The following is a 23,467-nucleotide window of genomic DNA, read 5'->3' as shown; positions in this document are numbered from 1 at the left end:
TCTATCACACTGATGCATTGTTTTTTTTTTTTTTGGGTGTTCAGGTTTAATCTCATTTGCTCATAACAGTATATGCATATGTGTGGACAACTCATAGTTAGAAATGGATGCGAAATTTTGTAATACTAAACAGTTTTATCTTTGTAAAATAAAGGCAATTTAACCGGTTAGACTGTATTTCTGTCATATGTCTACAGACGTTTTTATTGAGAATTACCGGATGTTTAGAATAAGTTTGATTAAATTGTTTTTGATTTTGACTGATGTTTTTGTGTGTTGAAAACATATTTATAATGGCAAGAAAAACAAGAAAATATTTGCTCAGGTGCTGATGATTATGCTTTCAATATGAAGATAATCATAATGTAGTGACCTGATTAACTCAACAAATCAAAAAGTTCTGCTTATATCATGGATGCAGTTTTATGGCAATGATTAATAAAACCCTGTGATACTACAGCTTGAGATGCAGCAGTGGAGTGACTATCAGATACTCTAGACAAAGTGCACAGACATCAAAAATCATATGAATCTCAACAGTGCTGAATGTCAAACGATGACTTCCTGCTGCAGTGCATGATGGGAGAAAGCAAAGAAACACTAATCACTATAGTGGTGATTTCAACTGAAATGCACAAAACATCAGCGTCTAAACCTCTGTTAATTCACAGTAAGATATTCTGTAGATATATGACAGAAAACTCAAGTCACAGATGATAGATGATAATACAAAGGCAGAGTGAGAAAGGAACAACACAATCTCTAGTAGATGATCTAGTAGATCTTACAGAGACTGTAAAGCGAAAATGCACAAAATCATGAAGTATGCAAAGGGGCCGAACCATTTAAAATGTTATATACCTTACACAAATTTGAGAAAAGTCTAAAATTATCAAAGCTCAATTTTTTTTTTATTTCTCCCAAACCCTAGTGGTGATATTGGGAAGGCTTTTTAAAGTCTGCTTATAAAGATATTTTAAAGGTTTAACAATAGTTTCTCCTCCTTGACCCCAACAAAAGATTGTAGCATGCATAAGTCTTAGCTACATCATTGTCTAATTTGTCTGAAATTTATCAAGCCATATTGTATAGTCCTTACCATTTTTTTAATGCATATTTGGATCCAGAATTAAACCAAGAGAGTTAAACTCAGTAACAATTTCTATCTTTTCACTATTTATAAAAATATCTGCATTGGAAGAACACATCTCTTTTGTTTCAACAGTGTTCAAGGTGAGACACGATTGCTCTAACCAATGTATAATCTTTTTCTTATAGCTTGTTGGATTGGTCTTGGTGGTCTGCCAAGTTTGCTGGAACCACAAGCAGTTCTGTCTTGGTAAGGTTGAGTTGAAGGTGATGGTCCATCATCCAGCAAGAAATGTCTGTTAGACAAGCTGAGATGGCTATAAACCTCAGTGTCTTTCTTAGAAAGACTATAGCGGTGTAACCCTGCTGTAAAATAGAGGGTTCCTACAACACATCTAGTTCCCACATTGAAGCGCTTTAGTACTTTATTTAGATTTTGCAACATGTGAAAAGTACATTTGATTGGCTTACATAATAAAAACAGGCTACAAGCAGCACAGGTATCAAAGCAAGAGGACACAGTATATAACAAAATAATGCACAAGTGCTAACCAAAAATGTGGCTGAAGCGACTATTATGACATCTAGTGGAGGCCTATTGCTATTTGCTTTTAATATTCACAATTCTGTTATACATATAATAAATGTAACAGTAAATGCAGTACTGTATCAGTGGTCAGAATCATGATTTAAAATGTCACAGATTATGAAGATTTGCATATTATGTTTAATAATTTAAACTATACAATTAATAATCAGGGTAATATATCAAATTCTTCAACATATTCTTTTTTTTTTTGTATTCCTGTTTTGATGAAGGTTGTCTGAGCATTCGTCATATTGATCCAGAAACAGCACCTGAAATTATGCTAATTAATTCACACGTATAAAACATTTTGTATCTATGTATATATTTTTCTAATTGCATTATATTGTGACATTTTGCATTATTTCACCTTAAAACATCAATTTGGAGTAAATGGTGTCAGAACTCTGCTCTCCTAACAGATGACAAGAGTTTAACATATATTTATTTAATTATACATGCATTTATCTTAATGTGTTACATTACAACAAACAACTGCGAATCTGTTGTCATACCTTTATTTTCTTTATTTTTCTTTCTCATTTCCTCCAATGATTTCAGGCCAACATTCATATAGGTCACAGACGGAGGCCCAGTTACAGCGTCTGCATTAACGAAATAATGAAAGAGTTAGACATTTACTTTTCTTTTTCTGACTTTAGTCTTTCAGTTGTTTGTAATACTGATGTTTTGTTCAAAACGGTTGATGGCTACTATTTTATTGTCTATGATAAAATAAACCAGATACACAAAGATCATCTATTCATGCTTGCTTTATCACACATTGATATCTTATAACTTTATTTTAAAAAAGGTCATTGCACTTCATGTAAAGACACTGTTAGTGTTTCTGAGTGGGACTGACTGGAGCTCGCTGGTGTTTGTCCATTGTTCCTCTGATGCTCTGCTGTCTGCCTGATGTTCTGCAGCTGATGGTCTGTAGACGGAGACGGAGATCCTTCACCTACTCAAACACAGAGAAACTTCAGGAAGGACCCACAAATGGCTCCCCTGCCTCGGTTTATGACACATATTTATATAAAATCATCTTTAACCATAAAAAGCTTTCAAAGATCATTATAGATAAGATTGTCTGTATAAATGTTGATGTGAAGAGATGAGATGCACCTTTGTTGTGTCTGCAGCAGAACTGCAGGACCATTAACAAAATGAGCAGAAATGCACCACTCAATCCTGAAATCACTCCGATCATCAAAACACCTGAAGATGTTGGTACTAGCGATCCTGATGTTTTGAAATAAAAGGTCAGCAGGTCAAATTAATCAAGTCAGTCGAGGGTAGCTAATCAACCGCAATTTGATTATCCATTTATTTCTTAAAATACGTTTATAGATATTTTTATTTATGTGTGATAAACAGATATAAAGACTCTCACCTGATAGTGTGAGTGTAACTGTGTCACTGGTGTGTGAGGATCGTGATCCTCCTGTTTCTCTTCCAGTACAGCTGTAACGACCCGTGTGAGATTCATTAACAGAACTGATCCTGTATTCCTGTGACTGACTGACATCAATCTGTGAATCATCTTTACTCCAGCTGTAGCTCCAGCTGCTGACGTTTGTCTCCTGTATGTCACATGTGAGAATGACCATCTGTCCTCTGATCACACGTACATCAGGCTGAACATGCAACACCGGCTTGGGTCTCTCTGTGTGAAATTAATTTAACAGAGAGAACATGATACTGTTGATGGATGCTGTTCATTTTCATAATTGTATAGTGAACTCAAAATCAGATTGCACTGTAAAAACAGCACTTACCTCTCACTGTTAACATGACTCTTGGGCCTTGTGTGGTCTCTCCTCCTACAGTACATGCATATACTCCTCCATCAGAGACTTTCACATCTCTCAGTGTTATTGTTGTTTGATCAACATTTTCTATTCTCTTGAAGTCTTTGAACCAGATAATCGTTCGTCCCGTTGGCTGTCCCACATCACAGCTCAGAGTAACTGTGTCTCCAGTGAACACTGAACTCTGGGGCTTTACACTTACTTTGGGTTTATCTGTAAATATTTAATGATACAATCTTGAGTTAATAAGTAGTCTTTAGTCATCATCTATAGTTCTCATTCTATATGATTTCTCTTATTTATATAAAAGTTTTCCTCATTTTGCATCAACTTTCAGCTTATTTTATTTGTCATAATGAGTAATTAAAGCTTTTTTATGCTCTTCTAACATAAGATGTCTCAACAACATGACATGGAGATACAAATCCTGTGAGACGTGGCTCCTCAAATTGGGTGCTTAATTCAATAATTCAATTCAAGTTTATATAGGATTTTTCACAGTAATACATACTGTTTCAAAGCCGCTTTACAGAAATTGCTTGCTTCATTGCTATAATTGAGGAAGTATCTTGTTATCAGCCAGAGATATGTATCAAAGTGATGTCCATAAGGCAATGACATCTTTAATATAATACAGATGTGGTTAATTAATCTCATGTATTGAGATTAATCGTTACAGTTAACATTCAGTCTGTCCAACATACAACAATGTTTACTAGTTAATTCCTTGTTTAAGTACCATTCGATTGGAGGCTCAGTAAGAACCGAAAAACAGAAGTTATGGTAAAAAAGCCAAAGAAGCCACAATAATCTACACATCTACACAAGTGGTAGTGTTCATTATGTGTCTTTGTCCAGGAATGTGCAATACAACAAAAACACTTATTTCTCTTTTCCCCTGTATTCGGATGCCCTGCATGATGAGAACAATAAACTCACTTTATTTACAACTCACCTGTATTTATAAAGCGCTTTAAACAAATAACGATTTTGTCAAATCAACTAAACAACATTTATTAGGAAAAGAGTGTGTCAATGATGACAGTTAAAGGCAGTTCATCATTGAATTGATGTCATCATCTCAGTTCAGTTTAAATAGTGTCTTTGCATTCATTTGCAATCAAGTCAACGATATCGCTGTAGATGAAGTGTTTTTTACAACCACCTTTTATTAATATGTGTAAATAAAAGTCATTCTTATAATGTCACCATAATTTTGAGTGTAACTTATTTTATTTTAACCATACAGCCTTTGGTTTCCCAATAATGTCAAATTAAACATTCAAATTAAATTTAAACTTAGACATTAATTTCATACAGAGCTGGTCTATATCATTTAAGACCCAATAAATGACATGATCAACAAACACAACACACACTGTACACGACCACACACACACAAACTGTTCTACTGTGTTATATGTGTGAAGATATTAGGAAATAAAACTCACCTTTAGTTTGTCCAAGGTGGATGTTTGAAATCAGCACTAAAAACCAAAAAGAGACAGTTACATTGATTGATTAATTAATAGATTGTATTGCTTCTAAATTGAATTATATAAATATCTTTTAAAACTTTAAAAAGGAATTCCAGAAGAGAAGCATTTGAATAATTTACACTGGAAGAGAAATGATCCATTTTATAGAAGAATTAAAAATAACAAAGCTGAGACAATGGTATTTTGCAACTGATTCATCTGTAATTGATTTTAGGCCAATTTTATACTGTTACTGAACAGAACTGCTCAGCTAAACTCTTTCTATCATCTATATGCTATAAAATCAACTCAATGCAACTCTATTTTATCAGATCTGTCAACAATGAAGTGAGTCAACGATGACGGAGGGTGGAAGAAAAAAATCTATGTGAATTGCAAATAATATCTTTGTGACGCTGTCATGATGCAGTTTAAAGACACGACACTAGATCTTATTTTGTATGCCATGAATAAGGGAAGTGGCATCATTGTCATCAGCACATCACAAGCAAAGACTATATATAGATGCACTGACTGCTAGTAAAGATCTACTAGAGAAAAAAAGCTTCAAGAAACTCATGATAAACGATAAAAACACTGCGATAAAACGATAATCTCACTACGCTACATGCATGCAGCACATGTGAGTATATTTCACTTTCACACACAGATATCATGAACTGCAGGTGGATTTGATACTGAGATTATTAGCAGCATGAATGAAAGCATAGATTAAATGCATAACATATTCAAATACAGAAGAACACTGATTCAATAGCCTTAGACAAAATAAGAAATAAAAATGCAGGAATGAGAAAATAATACTCACAAAGCATTAGAGGAAGTAGCCTGGGGTCCATACTGCTCTATTAATGACATGATGTCTGATACACAGGCTGTTATACACTCAACACTTCCTATAAACACATACGGAAGTAAATGACTAACACGTCAATTGTGTCATCCTGTCTTCTGCGACTGTGAATTATCATCAACCTGGTCAAATAAGGGAGTTTTCCCACATGTTGACTGTCTCAACACATGAGAAAAGAGAAGTGTGAAGATGCAAAATATTACTAAGAATTTCTGGGTGATTGCACAATAAACTGTTTGAGGGTAATTGAATCACGTCTGGTCCATGGACACTTTTATCAGTTTTCATAAGTGCGACACGATAATGTGAGATGTGCATGTGATATATGAAACATTGATTCAGTTTTAAATCAATACTGGGTCAGTGCCTTGATTTCACTACAGTGGTTCAGACTGTAATGTAATCAGCATGATGAAATAAACTTGAATATATTCCCACCCACTGCTACAAATACCAAAATATGTGGGAGAGCATTGCTATTGTGTGATTATAATGTATCGCAACAGCAATTCCAAATGAAAGATGGGTTTGGGGCTGGAAGGCAAAAGGCTTTGTTGGTATTCAACTCTAAAACAATAAGTGCTTTGATTGTTAAAACCATGAGATTAATCTTATTTGGTCATTTGTTTAGAGTGTGGATTGTTACACCCACAGAGCAGAAGTGGAAAACATGTCAAGTACAACTGACCCACATTCTTCCGCTCTCAGGCCTGTGTCACTGTGGTCACTGATGTGGGCTGACTTGAGAAATTACATTATGATCTCTGTTAATAGAATTAGCATTTCTCCGTAATTTGTTCACATCAGTCAATATCAACATGTTTAAAGTGCTAGTTTTAAAATATAAGGCAGATGCTATACATCATAATATAATAATTTCATGTTAGCTGCCTTCTTGGTGTCTGGTTTGTGATGCTGTTTGAAATTGTGAATTAATGATGTAATATTTGTACGCTTATATGGAAAAAAAATATGAATCATGCGCAAAACCTCAAACAATCTTACATTTGTAAATATGTCGGTGAGGTATTATTTCCTAAAAAGGCAGTAAACTGAAAAATAAAATGTCCTTTTTTTATGCTGTTGTTTCATATAAACATGCCATAACAATAAAGCATTAATAGGGTAAAAAATGAATGTGCATTTCCCAGGCCTTGTTAAAGAAATGATCTGCTTCCATTTATATCAAATGCTTGCCACAGTAGGCCTACCAATAAACGAATTAGCTTTATTCATCAGTTCAACAACAACTAAAATCAATAAAGAATTAAATATGTGTAAAAAGCCCTCTGTTATGACATATACAGGTGTTGGGTTAGAGATTTAACTAGTGGCTATGAATCAATAAAGCAGCGGAAAGTGTGAAGCAGTAGTGACCGGAGATGAAGGACAGACCGGTGTGTTGTGTGCTTCAAGCTGACCGAAACAATGTCTGAATAAAACACTCCTCAAGTGCATCCAGGATGTTTCTTTCATTAAACACATTGTCAAAGTGTTTGCTAAAGACACGGACGACACATTCAAATATTCATCAGTGCTAATACACAATATTACATAAAAAGTACACCCAACCCTGTCCATTACCGTGCACAAGCCGTGGATTTGATCTGACGGTGTTAAAGTAAACGTTCGCTTGCAGCAATCTTTGGTCTCTAGATAAAGTTAAGTACCTCTACACGATGTATACGTTGGTTTTACTTGACTAAGATACTTAACAACTTCAATTTTATTGAAAATACGAAAGGAGAAAACACAAGCAGCGTTCGCTCATGGAGAAGCACAGACACTGAGCAGGCTACATTCAGTCTACACGGTTCTCATGCTGTGTTTAAATCCGCAGCTCCGGCCAGTAGAGGCTCACTGGCGGCACTTCTCTAGGACGTTTTGATTGGCGGCAGGGAGACAGCTGATCTGTGACTGGAGTGTGCATGGTAGGAAGTGGAGTAGAATCCGGTAGCGATCCGGAAATGGAGGATGAAAATTTTGGTCGCGGAAGGTGGAGATAGTAGGTGTTTCTCAATGTCAAGGAAGGATCCTCGGAAGCCAGTATTTCGAGGATGCTACGTCATCGACATCTGTCGAAGGACTGTTCCAATGTCGAGGATCCTCGGAATTTCAACCAAGGACTGAGTCCTTCGTTCGAAGAATATCCCATACACAGGAAAGGATGCATATGTGTATCCTTCGCGCTCTTCGCGCTATCAAATCACCCACAATCCTATGCGCGCAGCTTTGCTATCTAAAGTTAGTTCAAAAATTTAAAAACGTCGAACGTTAACGTAGTCAGAGCGTTAACGGTTTTTATTTACGTTACCAAACATTTGTTATAACTGTAGTAAATATAAGTAAAGTTTGACGTTTAAATGCCAGTAAAAATTACTACCGTATTGATATTGTAAATTATACAAATACAAATGGTTAACTGAACCGGACCTGTCATTTAAAAATTGGTTGCGTCAACGGCATTTCTTTTATAAATAACTAGTTAAGTTGTCCAAAGTAATTTAATGATAACATTCACAGCGTTATTCAAACGGACCTTTTCACTGACGTAATGACGCAATTATGTGCACTTGCTAGCCTGTTCCATTTACCTGTTCTCCGAATGCTAAAGAGGAGTCTCACCTAGCCTCTGAAGGAAGTGACTTGGAAGGATCAGTCCTACCAAGGAAGTATCCTTGACATTGAGAAATGCCTAGTAAATGGAGTACAGTAGGAAATCGGAAAAGGAAGAAAAATAGAAGAAATGAATCAGAAACTGAAATTGAGAATGGATTACACGTGACAAGGGGAAGGAAAGAAGAGTTTAAGGTATTGTTGAAATTAGATGCTGGATCTTTCAGTGTCATTAATCCACTGAAATTATCTAAAGTAATTAAGGAAAAAATAGGACTGGTTGAAAGTGTGAAGAAGTTGAGGGATGGTAGATAGATTATATATTGTAAGGACAGTAGACAACAGAAAAAGGCTCTAGAAATTAAAACGATCATGGGACAGGGTGTGAATTGTTCAGTTCAAGAAGAAAAGAAATGGGTTAAAGGAGTAATTACAGGGATCCCTACTGATTTAAAAGAGGAAAAGATTAAGAAAGGTCTTACGGGAGGCGCAGTAATTGGCGTGAAAAGACTAAAATGTAATAGAAACAATGAAAGGGGAGATAGTCTATCAGTGATGATTCAGTTTGATGAGGATAAGCTGCCAAGTAAAGTCTTTTTAGGATTTATGAGTTTCTCGGTTAGGCTTTACGTACCCCCTCCACTAAGATGTTACAAATGGCAAAAATTTGGACATGTAGCGGCTGTATGCAGAGGTAAACAAAGGTGTGCGAGATGCGGTGGAGAGCATGAATATGGCAAAAACACCTGTTCGACCCACCAGTCTCGAGGCCCACGGAGGAGATGGAAGGATATAAAACTGGAGCGACGACAGTGAAGGACGAGAGAGGACCAGGCCTGGGCTTTATTTTATGTTTGGTTTTTATTTGTGTAATTAAAATGTCTTATGATTGTCCGCCGGTTCCCGCGTCCTTCTTCCCGATGAATATAAAGGTTTTATTATTACATATTCATTAACTATGATATGCTGTTTTATTTTATCTGCTGATAGAGATATTTTAACTATTATATTCATAAACTATGATATGCTATTATATTCAAAAACTATGATAGGATTCTCTCAATCGAGAATGGAACTCCCCAGGGAAGTGTGAGCAGCCCTATTCTTTTCAACTTAATGATTAATGACATATTTAGTAATATTGAGACTGGAATAGGAAGATCATTGTATGCAAACGACGGGGCATTGTGGAAAAGGGGGCGTAATAGGCTATTTGTAGAGTATAAAATGCAAAAAGCAGTGAAGGAGGTGGAGAAATGGTCAAATAGTTGGGGTTTTCGATTTTCTGTGGTAAAAACACAAGTAATTTGTTTTTCAAATAAGAAAAATAATCCTATGTTAAACATTAAAATGTATGGTAATCAGCTGGAACAAGTCAAAGTAGTGAGATTTCTGGGTATGTGGATGGATTATAAATTAAACTTTGGAGTTCATATTCAGAAATTGATAGAAAAGTAAAATAAAAAATAATCAAATAAGCATACCAACTAAGTTAGTAGTTAAACAGTATGTAAATCGAGAATATTATTCAGTATTACAGGTATTTATAGATGGGTCAAAGGAACCAGAGTCTTGTAGAACAGCAGCAGCAGTATTCATTCCTACATTTAATATCAAAATTGCAAAAAAGATTATCGGATCATGTGTCAGTATTTACTACTGAATTACTATAGCTATCATATCAGCACTACAGTGGATTGAATAAGTTCAACCATCAAGAATTGTGATATGTAAGGATTCAATGGCTGCTCTCATTAGTCTTATGAGTGGAAAATCGGAATCTCAACAAGATTTAATATTTGAAGTTTTGCAAGGTTTATTTAGAGCAAGGCAGTTAGGGGTATTGGTATTCTTCCTCTGGGTGCCAGCACATGTGGGAGTGGATGGTAATGAGGAGGTAGACAAGTTGGCAAAGAAAGCATTAAAGCATACACAAATAGAAATTAATGTATCATTAAGTAAATCAGAAATCAAGAGACTAATAGCAATTGAAATTAGTAAAAAATGGCAAAAGATATGGAATAATGACTCTAAAGGAAGACATCTTTATCAAATTCAGGAACGGGTTGGAAATGAGAGGAAAAGATATGGAAATAGGAAAAAAGATGTCATTATCACAAGGTTAAGAATTGGTCACACTGCATTAAATTATAGTCTTTATAAAATAGGCAAGCATGATACAGGAAACTGTGATAATTGTGGGGAGTTAGAAACAGTGCAGCATATTCTTTAAGAATGTGCTGCATATGAAAGGGAGAGACAACAGTTAAGTCAAGAGTTAGGAAGGATGGGAGTTGATACAATTTCAATAAAAGTATTACTAGGAAACGGGACAAGACAATCAAGAATTCATGAATTATTTTTATTTTATTTATTTTCTTCCAAAGCCAAGTACACTCCACACTCCAGATCAGTAGGTGGCGGAAATGCACCATTTATTTTGGTCTGCCAAACCGCCATTAAACACTAGAAGAAGAAAAAGAAGAAGTAGAGGCTCATTAGCCGCATTTCCACTGTCGGGCTAGTGCGAGCCAGGGCTAAAAGCGGGCCGGGCGGGGCTCATAGCCTCGGGCCAGTAGCACCGAGGCCAGAATGGGCTAGGTGCACAAGATGGCGCCGATGAGCTTCAGCGACGCGAGTGTGTGCATACTTACTTCCGGTCCTGCGACGCTCGCATTTACTATAAGGGAAACTTACATACGAAACTTGGCTAGATGGATATAATTAATGTTTTTCAAATTTAACAGCGAATAGTGGTATATCAAAGACACGAGGAAACATCCTCCCTAAATTTTTGCATACCTCTGTGTGGAAATTAATCAAGATACAACACGGAGATTGCTTTATTCTTCTGTTGATTATGCGGAGGAGCGTCAGCTTCAGGTTAATTAGTCCACAGGGTTTTCTTCTTTCAAACACAAACCACTCAAATATGCAATGCTTTACATTTTCGGAGAGCTGATTTTGTTCTGACTGTTATATATAAGATCATAAGATTTCTGACTGTCAAACGAGACAGATATTTCTGATAAAGTATGTATGTTATTAACTTTATTTGATAACAGTTTATAACTGTGTACAATTTAACGTAATGCTATGGTAGGTTTGCATTAATTAAAAGATCGCTGTTTGCATTCATGTGTGTTTTTATCAATGTTTATCTGTTTTGTAAAATATCTGCAGCATAAATAATTTTGTCTAAGCAGCGCATGTATTTTGTTACGACTTCTTCAGATAAAACAAATATTAAAATTAGTCGTGTTAGTTGTATTATTTTACAGCCCGTTTTTTTCATTTCAAAATGTTTGATGCAAAGTTGACTATGTCAAATAATAAAATATGTTGTGAAAATGATGATGAAACAAACTAATGTATGTGCAATTGAGAAACAATTGAGAAATGTGAAGATAAATCACAGCCCATGTCTCACAAGGTGAACATTTCATTAAACAAAAAAATAAAAATCAATGTAATACAAACATTTGCGAGAAACAAGTAATTTTTACATTTACATAATTGGTAAGGTAAAAAATAATTATGTATCTGTGTGTACACACCATAAGTTCAATTTTCATTTCGTGAACAGTAGGGAACATTAGTGTATCTAATTCATTCACCGGACCCAAACATACACAAGTTTCAAATGCACTGGCTCAGTTAACATACAGAATAGTAATAATAGCAGTGTAAATCTTATTTGCATTTGAAGTGATATTATAAATCCTGTAAACATAAATAGAAGGTAATATAATTCATGAATTCAGGTAATTTATGGGGAAGTCGTGGCCTAATGGTTAGAGGGTTGGACTCCCAATCGAAGGGTTGTGGGTTCTAGTCTCTGGCCGGACGGAATTGTGGGTGGGGGGAGTGCATGTACAGTTCTTCAATACCTTCAATACCACGACTTAGGTGCCCTTGAGCAAGGCATCGAACCCCCAACTGCTCCTCGGGCGCCGCAGCATAAATGGCTGCCCACTGCTCCGGGTGTGTGCTCACAGTGTGTGTGTGTGTGTGTGTGTGTGTGTGTGTGTGTGTGTGTGTGTTCACTGCTCTGTGTGTGTGTGCATTTCAGATGGGTTAAATGCAGAGCACAAATTCTGAGTATGGGTCACGATACTTGGCTGAATGTCACTTCACTCACTCACTCACACTCGCAAGACCGGAAATCCAAGATGGCGGAGATATGCAACTAGCCCATAGCGCAGGGTTTCCACATAGACAGTAAAAGAAATGGACACAGCAACCCCATTGGAACTCAACTGAGACAATTGAAGCCCATTTTTAGCGTTTTTTAGCACTTCCGTTTCTGACGCGCAGACTCAAACGTAGCTTGACTCAAACGTAGCTTCTGTAATGCGACAGAGAGTCGAGTGGTTATGACGCAATCGTTAGCCTATTTTTTTACAAAAACTGTTTCTACGGGGCCATAATGTAACATAGAAGGTAATGGAGCCCTTTATACATTGTCGTGTATCTTTAGAAATAAATAATGGACAAATGGAGTCTTTAAACGCCTCATATGTAAAGTTATTCGCTGTCAAAGTGACGCCAAAATGAATGGGAGTCAATGGGAATGCTAACGCAAGTGAAGTTCTGCTACAAGATGGCAGCACGCAGCCGACTTCATATTCCGGTCGACTTCCTTGCCGCCTGGGTTTCCACAGTGGAGCCTGTAGCACCGCTGCACGTCACTAAAACACGCCCTTTACACGCCTCTCAGAACAACGTCATGCAACCTCAAAATTTCACCATAAAAGATAAGTTATCAGAAAACTAAGAAGTCACTGGAACAAGCGCGATCACAAAACAAACATGATAAAAGCGGCAGTTTGTTTGCATGCTTTGTTATATATTCAAATTCAAAAGCATCGATGTTTTAACTATAGAATAAGTGATACATTGAGCATATTGATTTAATTTATCAGGACTGAAAATTAATCACACATAAATACACTTATTTCTATTTTATTTATTTATTTTTAACGCTCATGAAAATAGCCTGTTTATTCAGTCGAGTCTGTTTCTGTTTATTAGCCACAGTAGCCGTCACATTTAAAATGAATGATAATATCTCTATTTTTATAAAAGCTCCCGAACAAAAAACATTATTAGGCTCTATTCTTTTATGATAGGCAACGTGAGATAAACTCTCGAGACGAGGCTTGTGACAGATTACTTAATAAATACACTATTGTGATAGAGAATAAGAAGCTGACGTCTGATTTATCCAAGCGGTCATATTTACCATATTTACTATGGTAATGTTAATGCCTAGCATACACAGACTTTTTCATCGCTTAGCCTATACATATTTCTGCCTTGTATGGTGATTATAATCCACATCGGATCAAGTTATTTCAAAGACTCGCTGCTGACGGAAAGTGAGTTTTGAGCTTGACTTATTTAAAAGTGTTTAATGTTGGTGTTAGAGCTGTTATATCTTTCTGAAATTATCCTCAGCGCAGACTCTCTATTTTTATTAAAGCTCCCGAACAAAAATCATTATTATATTTTGATGATATGCAACGTGGAGCTAAACTCACGAAACGAGACGACAGATAAAATGTTACTTAATAAATACACAATTGTTACAGAGAATAAGAAGCTGACGTCTGATTTATCCAAGCGAAGCAGTCATATTTTCCATGTTTACTATGTAACGTTAATGTTGAGCGTGCATTGTCTTTTACATCGCTTATAAATATTCCTGCCTTGTTTAGTGATTAATCCACATCGGATCAAGTTATTTCAAACACTTGCTGCTAACTAAGAGTGAGTTTTGAGCTCAACTTATTTTTAAATGTCTTTAATGTTGGTGTTAAAGCTGTTATCTTTCTGAAATGATCCGCGCTGACACTCTCCAGAAACGGAGAAACGCCGCCTTTGTTCATAACCCCTCCTCTAGCCCCAGCTGGCCCGCTTTGGCCCAAGGATTTCGTCGGGCCAAAAAACCCTGACCATTGGTCCCGAGGAAGCCCCGGCGAGGCACGATCAAGCCCCGGTAGTGACAGTGGAAACGCGACTGGCCCTGGCACACACTAGCACGCCCGGTCTTAGCTCGATAGTGGAAACACGGCTACTGTTTACAGTTAGAGCTCGAGTCCAGAGATCATGGCAAAAACTGCTCCAGCAGCTGCCGCCACCAAAGCAGCCAAGAAGAAGCCCGAAGCTAAACGCGAGAGAACAGGCCTGAGCCTCAGCGAGCTCGTCGTTAATGCGGTGGCCGCAACGAAGCCGAACAGCGGGGACTCGCTCGCCGCCCTGAAAAAAGCATTCGATGCCTATGGAAAGGCCCGCGCTAAAACTCGCTCCTCCAGAGCTGGACTGCGGTTTCCCGTCGGTCGTGTTCATAGGCTTCTCCGCAAAGGTAATTATGGTGGGCGGGTTGGTGCCGGTGCTCCGGTTTATCTTGCCGCTGTGCTGGAGTATCTCACCGCTGAGATCCTGGAACTGGCTGGAAATGCGGCTCGGGATAACAAGAAGACCCGTATCATTCCCCGTCATCTGCAGCTGGCGGTGCGCAACGACGAGGAGCTCAACAAGCTTCTGGGCGGAGTGATCATTGCTCAGGGCGGCGTGCTGCCCAACATCCAGGCCGTGCTGCTGCCCAAGAAGACCGAGAAACCCGCCAAGACCAAGTAAACCGAGCGACGTTTCTCTTCTTCTTCAATGGATTTTTATGTCAGTTGGCATCCAAAGTGTTGCATTACTGCGACGTTTCTCTTCAAACCAAAGGCTATTTTAAAAGCAACCAAATGCTTCCTTTAGAGAGCGATTTCTTCTACCCAATCTTGGAGTTATTATTCATATATATTCAATAATTCTATATTTTCTAAATAAATAGACCAGTCTATGAAACCGTTTTTCATTCGGTCTTGTTCTAAAGAATACACGTGGTTTCTAAATGGTAATATCACATTACATTGTTAGCAGTACAATCAAAATGTAAACGTTTTGAAAATATTATTTTTGTCATGGCCAAAGAAACCTAAGCGGATAAACTTGTGGGTTGTTTTATATAATACATTTTACACTATAACTCCCAATCCGACTTGGGTTTTCATAAGACACCCAGCACAATTTTTTTTTTCCTTAGGCGGGAATCACAAACTCGTCTCTTTTGTTTGAAAACCATAGACAGTAAAAGAAATGGACACAGCGACCCCATTGGAACTCAATTGAGACAATTGAAACCCATTTTTCAAGAGGGTCTGGCTGCAGACATATGGGCGAGTGGAGCTCCACTCAAGAGCGGAAATACGTCACCTCCACTAGCGCCGCCGCCGCCATGTTGGACCGGGCCAAACTTTCCGTAGAACTACGTCGCCTCCACTAATGACGCGGCCGCCATGTTGGTCCGGGTAACACTTTACGTAGAATTACGTCACCTCCATGGGGGCGAGTGGAGCTCCATTTGAAAATATGTCACCTCCACCAAACTTTCGTTTTGTATTACTTGTTGTATACATGTATAAAGGGTGCTTTGCAAGTTATGTCACCTCTTTTTACGTAATGTTAATATGTTCTGTACTCTTATCTTTGTTAAATTTACCTAGTAGAAATAATAAAAATAATATAATAATCCTTTACGGTTTATGACACCACAGCATTTTTTTTTATTCCCCCCCCAGCAATTTGCACTACAGACATCCATTTGTTCATGCTTGTTTTACCAATGTACAACTGCCAATGTAACATTTCATACATTTTAGAAAGTTAACCTTGTTTTTAATATTTAGCAGTGAAAAATAAATGAAATATTAAATGAATTATTAAAATAATACCTGAACCAGAATTTTGTGTGTTGAATTTTGTATTTTAATCAAAATAACAAAATATACAAAATAACCACAGTAAAATAATGAAGAATAACTTCCACAATTTAGAAGTTTTAATGGTTTTTGAGTAATAATAATAAACACATCTTACACTACACTGAAAACACATGAACTGCAAGTGACCATAATTGTTACAGTAAAAACACAATGTTTGCACATGCACGCACACTTTACTCTTCAAAACCTCCATCGTCTGTGAAGCAATCCCAGCTACAGTAGCCAGGGTGGTCATCTGAGGAGTAAAAACCAAAAAGCACTCCCTGTTGTCCATTTTCCTGGTGACCAGCCCCACAGTCTTTGTGAAGCTGGCTGCACTGTAGGTGACTGGACCTAGAGATGATGTACGGCTTTCTGTACTTTAGATAGTGATAGTGTCTCTTTAAATATCTTCACTGCACCTGTTCAGTATCAAAACAAAAAAAAAAAGTTTCATGTTAAGGAAAGGGAAGAGAGTGAGATTATTTAGCCTAATTGTTATAGCCACAAAAAACAAGAGGGTCAACCACACTAACTGAAGTTACTTTCAAGCCAGCTGAAGTGTGCCTCCTGTTAAATATGCTCCTGACTGACAATGATGTTAAATCTCTGGCATGAACAATTACGTCAGATGGGTCAAGTTTAATTACAATACTGACATTTAATTATCATTAATGTTAAAGCAATTTACTTGTTGCTGAAGGTGCCTGGGGCACCACAGTTGTGCTTTGTTGTTCTGATGCATCTGATTGCTGGGCTGGGGACACAAAGAAGACATGAGCACAGCAAAACTGGAACAATACTATGTCTGTGTGCCGACGTTAGGTAAATTCAACACAGAATAATACTGCATCATTCACCTATGACAGTCCCATAGCAGACAAGGTGATGGCGCTCAGAAGTTCCAGTCTCTATTTGTGGAGGTGTTATGAGGATGGATAACACTTGATATACATTTGATCTGAAACAAAAAAAGTCAAACAACAGAATAACAGAACAACAAAATAGAACAAAATAAATATGTTAATGTCACATGTAAAAAGACTTTGACTTCTAGGGTGGCAACATACGTTTAAAATGTAAAGAGTGCTGCATCTTCCATGCCAATCCTATCCCTGGAAGTGAATGAAAAATTTAATATGAAAACAACCTCCTCATATGACCTTTTTAAAATTATACAACAAATGCTAAAGGAATACACATACAAAACGACCGTGTCCTTTCGTTATTCACTACGTTATTTTACCACAAGCCACCAAAAACTAAGTTACACCTATGCTATCCATCATGTACTAAGGTAAAAATTTAAAGAGCAAACAATTAACAAATAAGTTTATCAGAAATGTATTATCCAAACTGTACTTCCCCAGTCAACTGAAAAGAAAGTATGTTCTTCAAGAATATAGTGAAGAAGAGGCAAAGAAAATAAGGAAGTGTTATTTTACTTATCCAGTTCTTCCTAAAGCCAAAGAAGTAACATTTAAAATACTAAAGGACATTTATCCATCTAATCACTTCCTACAAGAAATATTTAATTGGGAGAACAATTCATGTGGGTTCTGTGAGAAAGATATTGAAACTGTAGATCATATGTTTTTGCAATGTGTATCTGTACAGAGTTTTTGGCTGGGATTTCAAAACTGGCTTCATTCCAAACATATCAATACACCCTTTGACTGTGTTCCCAGTTAAGGTTGGAGTATTGTTGAAGGAAGAGATCCTAGACTTTTTGATAAATAACTTAATGTAACATAGAAGGTAATGGAGCCCTTTATACATTGTCGTGTATCTTTAGAAATAAATAATGGACAAACGGAGTCTTTAAACGCCTCAGATGTAAAGTTATTCGCTGTCAAAGTGACGCCAAAATGAATGGGAGTCAATGGGAATGCTAACGCAAGTGAAGTTCTGCTACAAGATGGCGGCACCCAGCCGACTTCAACTTCCGGTCGACTTCCTTGCCGCCTGTTGAAAACCTGAGGCAGCACATTCTTCTGTGTTTTATTGAGGGTTGGCAAACCAGTTTATGTGCATTACTGCCACCTCCTGGAATGGATCAAGCTTTATACACTTTATATGATGAAGAGAGGGAAAAGGGAAGAGATGCACATTCATTGGTCAATGTCTTTCAGAGACTCCAGACAATAACCAATCAATCAAAAGTGTCTTGGATTTCTCAGATTATATGTTCCACAGTAAGAAATTTATACAGGTTTGGAATGCCATGAGTGTTTAGTTTCATTTTTGGGTGAACTATCCCTTTAAGAACTTTTATTTGTAAATAATATACACCTTTTTTTTTTAAAGACCCTGATGTTAACATTTAATAGGACTCTTACTGAATTAACATTTTGCTTTAAATCAATAATTAAATATCTTCTTGCTTATACTGTTAAACGTAGGTCTTTGTGTGTGTGTGTGTGTATACACAGCCGGCAAAAACTAAGTTACACCTATGCTATCCATCATGTACTAAGGTAAAAATTTAAAGAGCAAACAATTAACAAATAAGTTTATCAGAAATGTATTATCCAAACTGTACTTCCCCAGTCAACTGAAAAGAAAGTATGTTCTTCAAGAATATAGTGAAGAAGAGGCAAAGAAAATAAGGAAGTGTTATTTTACTTATCCAGTTCTTCCTAAAGCCAAAGAAGTAACATTTAAAATACTAAAGGACATTTATCCATCTAATCACTTCCGGCTGTGCACCGACGTTGGTTTGTGTCGCTATTTTATATAGAAGTCTATAAGAAATCTAGTTCATTTTCTCCTAAAAAGGGGCAGGGACTAAATTGACAGTTACGTTCCCGGATGTGTCGGTTGTGCGTATGAAAAGGCAGAACTGGATGAGACGTCATGACGTTTAGCGCCACCCATGATTGTGGTTTCAACTAGGTCTTCTCTAGTTACGCATGAATGTATCGCCTTTTTAAATCACTTCTATTTTCTATTTCATTTATATTCGCTGTAAAACAAACGGACTAAAGAATATGTCTGGAAGAGATAAAGGCAGTAAAGGAGGCGTTAAGCGTCACCGATAGGTTCTTGGGGATAATATCCGGGGAATCACTAAACCCACTATTCGTCAAGCGTGTTTCTGGGCTGATCTACGAGGAGACACGCGGTGTGTTGAAGGTGTTTCTGGAGAACGTTATTCGTAAATGACAGGGACGCGCTCTGCACGGATTCGGAGGTGTAAAGACCCCTGAACAAAACTAAACCCCAACGACTCTTTTAAGAGACACACACCATTACACACCAAGAACAAGTTTTGTAGTGGTTAAACGATACGTTTTCAGCGACATTAGTCTGTTCGAAATGATTTAAAATATATCGTTTTTTTGTTCATGGTCAGTGTTAATTACGTATAAAGTTTTGAAGGTAGTGTAATGCATCTTTTATAGTTAAGATCGAAACGACTTAAATTCTGGCTCTGTATTACAGTATCATTATACAGGCATGGTGTTAAATCTTTCACCATTTCATTCATTATTACGTTGTTCCAAGAAAAAAAAAAAAAAACACAGGCAGGAAAGATTTTAAAGACTGTGATTGGCTTTAATGTGGCCAATGAAATCATTCTGTAGGTTGGTCAGTGGGGAGACACCAATCGCAGACCGCCATTTTCTCTTTCGAAATTAGCATATACATAAAACTTAAAATAATTTAGAAGACCGTGTCATGCAGCGTTTTCTTTTCAACTAAAACTGCACATTCTGAACAATTATAGTTTTACAGAGTGTACTGATGTGATAAGTACCAAAAAAAAAAGTCTGTAAAATAGGACACAATGTAGTGCTAATATGAAGGAACAATCCGTATTAATTTCTCGCAGGTGTTTTACCTGTGTTTTAAATTCCACACTGCATTTTTGTTTAAAGGTTACAGGGTTACAACCTAATGGATAACATCCTGGCATAAAATGTCTATAACTTCTTAGTTTTTCTACTTTTTTTTTTCTTACAGAGTGTACTTAACTGAACAACAATTACAAGCTAATAATAACATGCTGTATCATAAATGTGCAATTTATTTTGCTAGGGTAGTCTGAAAAGTTGCTAAATCTAGCAAATAAATTGCTAAGTTGGCAACACTGTGAAAACTTATAAATGATAAGAGACTATTCTTCTGAATCTGGAGAACTTGGGGCCTTTTTAATCACTTTGTCCAACTATTTTTTTTAAAACATTCAATTGCTTTTTAACATTTAAGACCATGTTAAGAATTGTTTTCAGATAAGATGATGATGATGATGTGTGTGTGTGTGTGTGTGTGTGTGTATATATATATATATATATATATAAATGATTCACATGTGAGACAAACCAAGATATTTATTTACTCATAATTTGCAGGTTTTTTTTTATAATATACAAATTAATTTAAAGAGTTATTCATTCATACAGAATAAAATGTTGGTCTCTTTTCTTAACTAAATTAATTCTTCACTGAAAGAACAGACAAACATCACTAGGTCAATAATAAAGTCACTGAACCTTTTTTTTTCTTTGGACAAAATGGGCATATAAAAGCGAAATGACACTAAAATTCTTTCTTAATGAAAAATAAATGAAGTAAGGTAAATCAAATATGCTGACGCAAATGTTAAAAAACGTGTTAATATATCAAGGTGAAGTTTCTTCTTTCACTTCGTACTGTCTTTGGTCTTCAGCAGATGGAACTGTGAAACACACACAAATATGTATTTTTTAGTTCGTGAAAAGACAAATGAAGAGACAGGGTTCAGACAGAAGTGTTACCTCTCGCTCTGTAACATTTGAACAGCAGCACGACTGTCGCCAGCAGATACGGACAAGCTGCCAGAAGAAAACTGAGGATGCTGAAGACAGAAATCTCACCTTCTGACACTGAAAAACAGATGGACAAGCAAATGTAAGCACATCAATAAATGATATCTCTATATTGAAGGCCATTTCTTTCAGTGTTTGAGTAGTTTTTGTGTTACTCAGATCCTGGGTCATTCGTAAGGAGTTATTTATTGCAGTTGAAATGGAACTGTGCAAGACTGTGGAGCTTCAGGACCAACATTGGCCACCTTTTGTGTAAGCAATTAGGGAGGCAACATCCAGCACATTGTACCATAGCACCATGGACCACCTCCATGTTCTCCACATATAAGTAAATGCAAACCACTTTTTACTAAATCTATTGGACTGGGTCTGAAAAATAAAAAATGAAATGTGGAGATATGGGGTTTCCACCTGACAGCAATGGTATATACTTGTATGTATTAATTTTACATTTGTTGATCTAGCTAACATTAGCTAGCTAAAACAGAATATGTCGGCAACAAGCTAGCTAATAGTATTGGTATTTAGAAGGTTCTATCTACAGAAGTCTATGGAACACAAAAACTTTGAAGCTCAATATCTCAAAACTACTCAGAACGCAGATAGAACCTTATAATTCCAAGGGGACGATGTTTCTCTTTCTCAATAGTAATAGATTTAATGGTCAAGGTAACCTTAGTCTAACATTCAAATAATATATCCAGTTATCTTTCACAATAAAGCAAATATTTTCTGTGTTAATTCATGTGAAAAATATGAAGAAATGCATCATATATACAAAAAAAGCCATGTTTAGTTGTGAAATGTGGGGTTAGGTGTATAGTTTTCTGCAGTAAATATGTTCCCACTTGCAGAAAAAGAGCAAATATCAAAGGTTTCTATATGGGTCATTTTGACCCATGTGTATTAATATAGATATAGAGATATTTAAACACTCATCCATTACTGAAATAACATAGAAAATGAATACGGGTCATTTTAGACCCATGTTGTGTATTAAAATATTGCTTATTACTTATAAAGCCCTGAATGGTTTAGCACCTCAGTATTTGAATGAGCTCCTTTTACATTATACTCCTCTACGTCCCCTACGTTCTCAAAACTCAGGCAATTTGATAATACCTAGAATATCAAAATCAACTGCGGGCGGCAGATCCTTTTCCTATTTGGCGCCTAAACTCTGGAATAACCTACCAAACATTGTTCGGGAGGCAGACACACTCTTGCAGTTTAAATCTAGATTAAAGACCCATCTCTTTAACCTGGCATACACATAACATACTAATATGCTTTTAATATCCAAATCCGTTAAAGGATTTTTAGGCTGCATTAATTAGGTAAACTGGAACCGGAAACACTTCACATAACACCGGATGTACTTTCTACATCATTAGAAGAATGGCATCTACGCTAATATTTGTCTGTTTCTCTCTTGTTCCGAGGTCACCGTGGCCACCAGATCCAGTCTGTATCCAGATCAGAGGGTCACTGCAGTCACCCGGATCCAGGACGTATCCAGACCAGATGGTGGATCAGCACCTAGAAAGGACCTCTACTGCCCTGAAAGACAGCGGAGACCAGGACAACTAGAGCCCCAGATACAGATCCCCTGTAAAGACCTTGTCTCAGAGGACCACCAGGACAAGACCACAGGAAACAGATGATTCTTCTGCATAATCTGACTTTGCTGCAGCCTGGAATTGAACTACTGGTTTCGTCTGGTCAGAGGAGAACTGGTCCCCCAACTGAGCCTGGTTTCTCCCAAGGTTTTTTCTCCATTCTGTCACCGATGGAGTTTCGGTTCCTTGCCGCTGTCGCCTCTGGCTTGCTTAGTTGGGGTCACTTCATCTACAGCGATATCATTGACTTGATTGCAAATAAAAACAGACACTATTTCAACTGAACAGAGATGACATAACTGAATTCAATGCTGAACTGCCTTTAACTATCATTTTGCATTATTGAGACACTGTTTTCCAAATGAATGTTGTTCAGTGCTTTGACGCAATGTATTTTGTTTAAAGCACTATATAAATAAAGGTGATTGATTGATTGATATTAGAAGGCTAGTGATACAAAAACAAATTTTCTTCATAAAGTTTTCATAAAGCCCTTTTCAAGTCCAGCACTGCTTCAGTTGTATGGATTAATAACACATTTTATTGCAACTACATTTCATATTTTTCTCATCAAACAGGCTAATAAATAGCTTGACACAACTCATACCGGGGCAGAGTCTAGACAGGTTTTTTTTCTGTGTAGACCAGCGGTTCTTAATGTTGTTCTTTGAGGTTTATTACTTAATAACACATAAATGGTGACTAGTTTTTTTTTTTTTTGAAGCGGATGCATATCTGTCGTTAAATAATCCTATGCATCTTGTGG

General features: G+C 36.8%; 2 protein-coding genes and 1 long non-coding RNA gene across 3 annotated transcripts; 1 reads left to right on the top strand and 2 right to left on the bottom strand.

Moving 5' to 3' along the window:
• Positions 1–1,502: 1,502 nt before the first annotated feature.
• Positions 1,503–2,092, bottom strand: LOC113105849 (uncharacterized). The gene is made up of 2 exons (XR_003292409.1): positions 2,046–2,092; positions 1,503–1,947 (listed from the first exon to the last, which is right to left on the bottom strand). It is a non-coding gene; the product is annotated as an uncharacterized LOC113105849 (long non-coding RNA).
• A 60-nt stretch (positions 2,093–2,152) lies between these two features.
• LOC113105377 (low affinity immunoglobulin gamma Fc region receptor II-like) lies at positions 2,153–3,998 on the bottom strand. The gene is made up of 6 exons (XM_026266413.1): positions 3,989–3,998; positions 3,457–3,702; positions 3,072–3,344; positions 2,804–2,920; positions 2,541–2,639; positions 2,153–2,280 (listed from the first exon to the last, which is right to left on the bottom strand). Exons 1-6 carry the CDS (start codon positions 3,996–3,998, stop codon positions 2,153–2,155), a joined length of 873 nt encoding a protein of 290 aa, XP_026122198.1.
• A 10,396-nt stretch (positions 3,999–14,394) lies between these two features.
• Positions 14,395–16,252, top strand: LOC113105848 (histone H2A, sperm-like). The gene has a single exon (XM_026267196.1). The coding sequence runs from the start codon at positions 14,569–14,571 to the stop codon at positions 15,097–15,099; it is 531 nt and encodes a 176-aa protein (XP_026122981.1). The 5' UTR covers positions 14,395–14,568; the 3' UTR covers positions 15,100–16,252.
• The last annotated feature ends 7,215 nt before the right edge of the window (positions 16,253–23,467 follow it).

The sequence above is a fragment of the Carassius auratus genome, chromosome 7 (assembly GCF_003368295.1).
Source record: "Carassius auratus strain Wakin chromosome 7, ASM336829v1, whole genome shotgun sequence".
Lineage (NCBI taxonomy): Eukaryota > Metazoa > Chordata > Actinopteri > Cypriniformes > Cyprinidae > Carassius > Carassius auratus.
Note: the sequence above shows the minus strand (reverse complement) of the source record. Positions and strands in the feature narration are given on the sequence as shown.

Bases quoted from the DNA above. Each gene is read 5' to 3' on its own strand.
- LOC113105377 (XM_026266413.1), bottom strand. The intron at 2,921-3,071 runs GTGAGAGTCTTT...TCAAAACATCAG, and splicing joins AGTTACACTCACACTATCAG to GATCGCTAGTACCAACATCT. The intron at 2,640-2,803 runs GTGCATCTCATC...GTGTTTGAGTAG, and splicing joins CTGCTGCAGACACAACAAAG to GTGAAGGATCTCCGTCTCCG.
- LOC113105848 (XM_026267196.1), top strand. From the start codon at position 14,569: ATGGCAAAAACTGCTCCAGCAGCTGCCGCCACCAAAGCAGCCAAGAAG.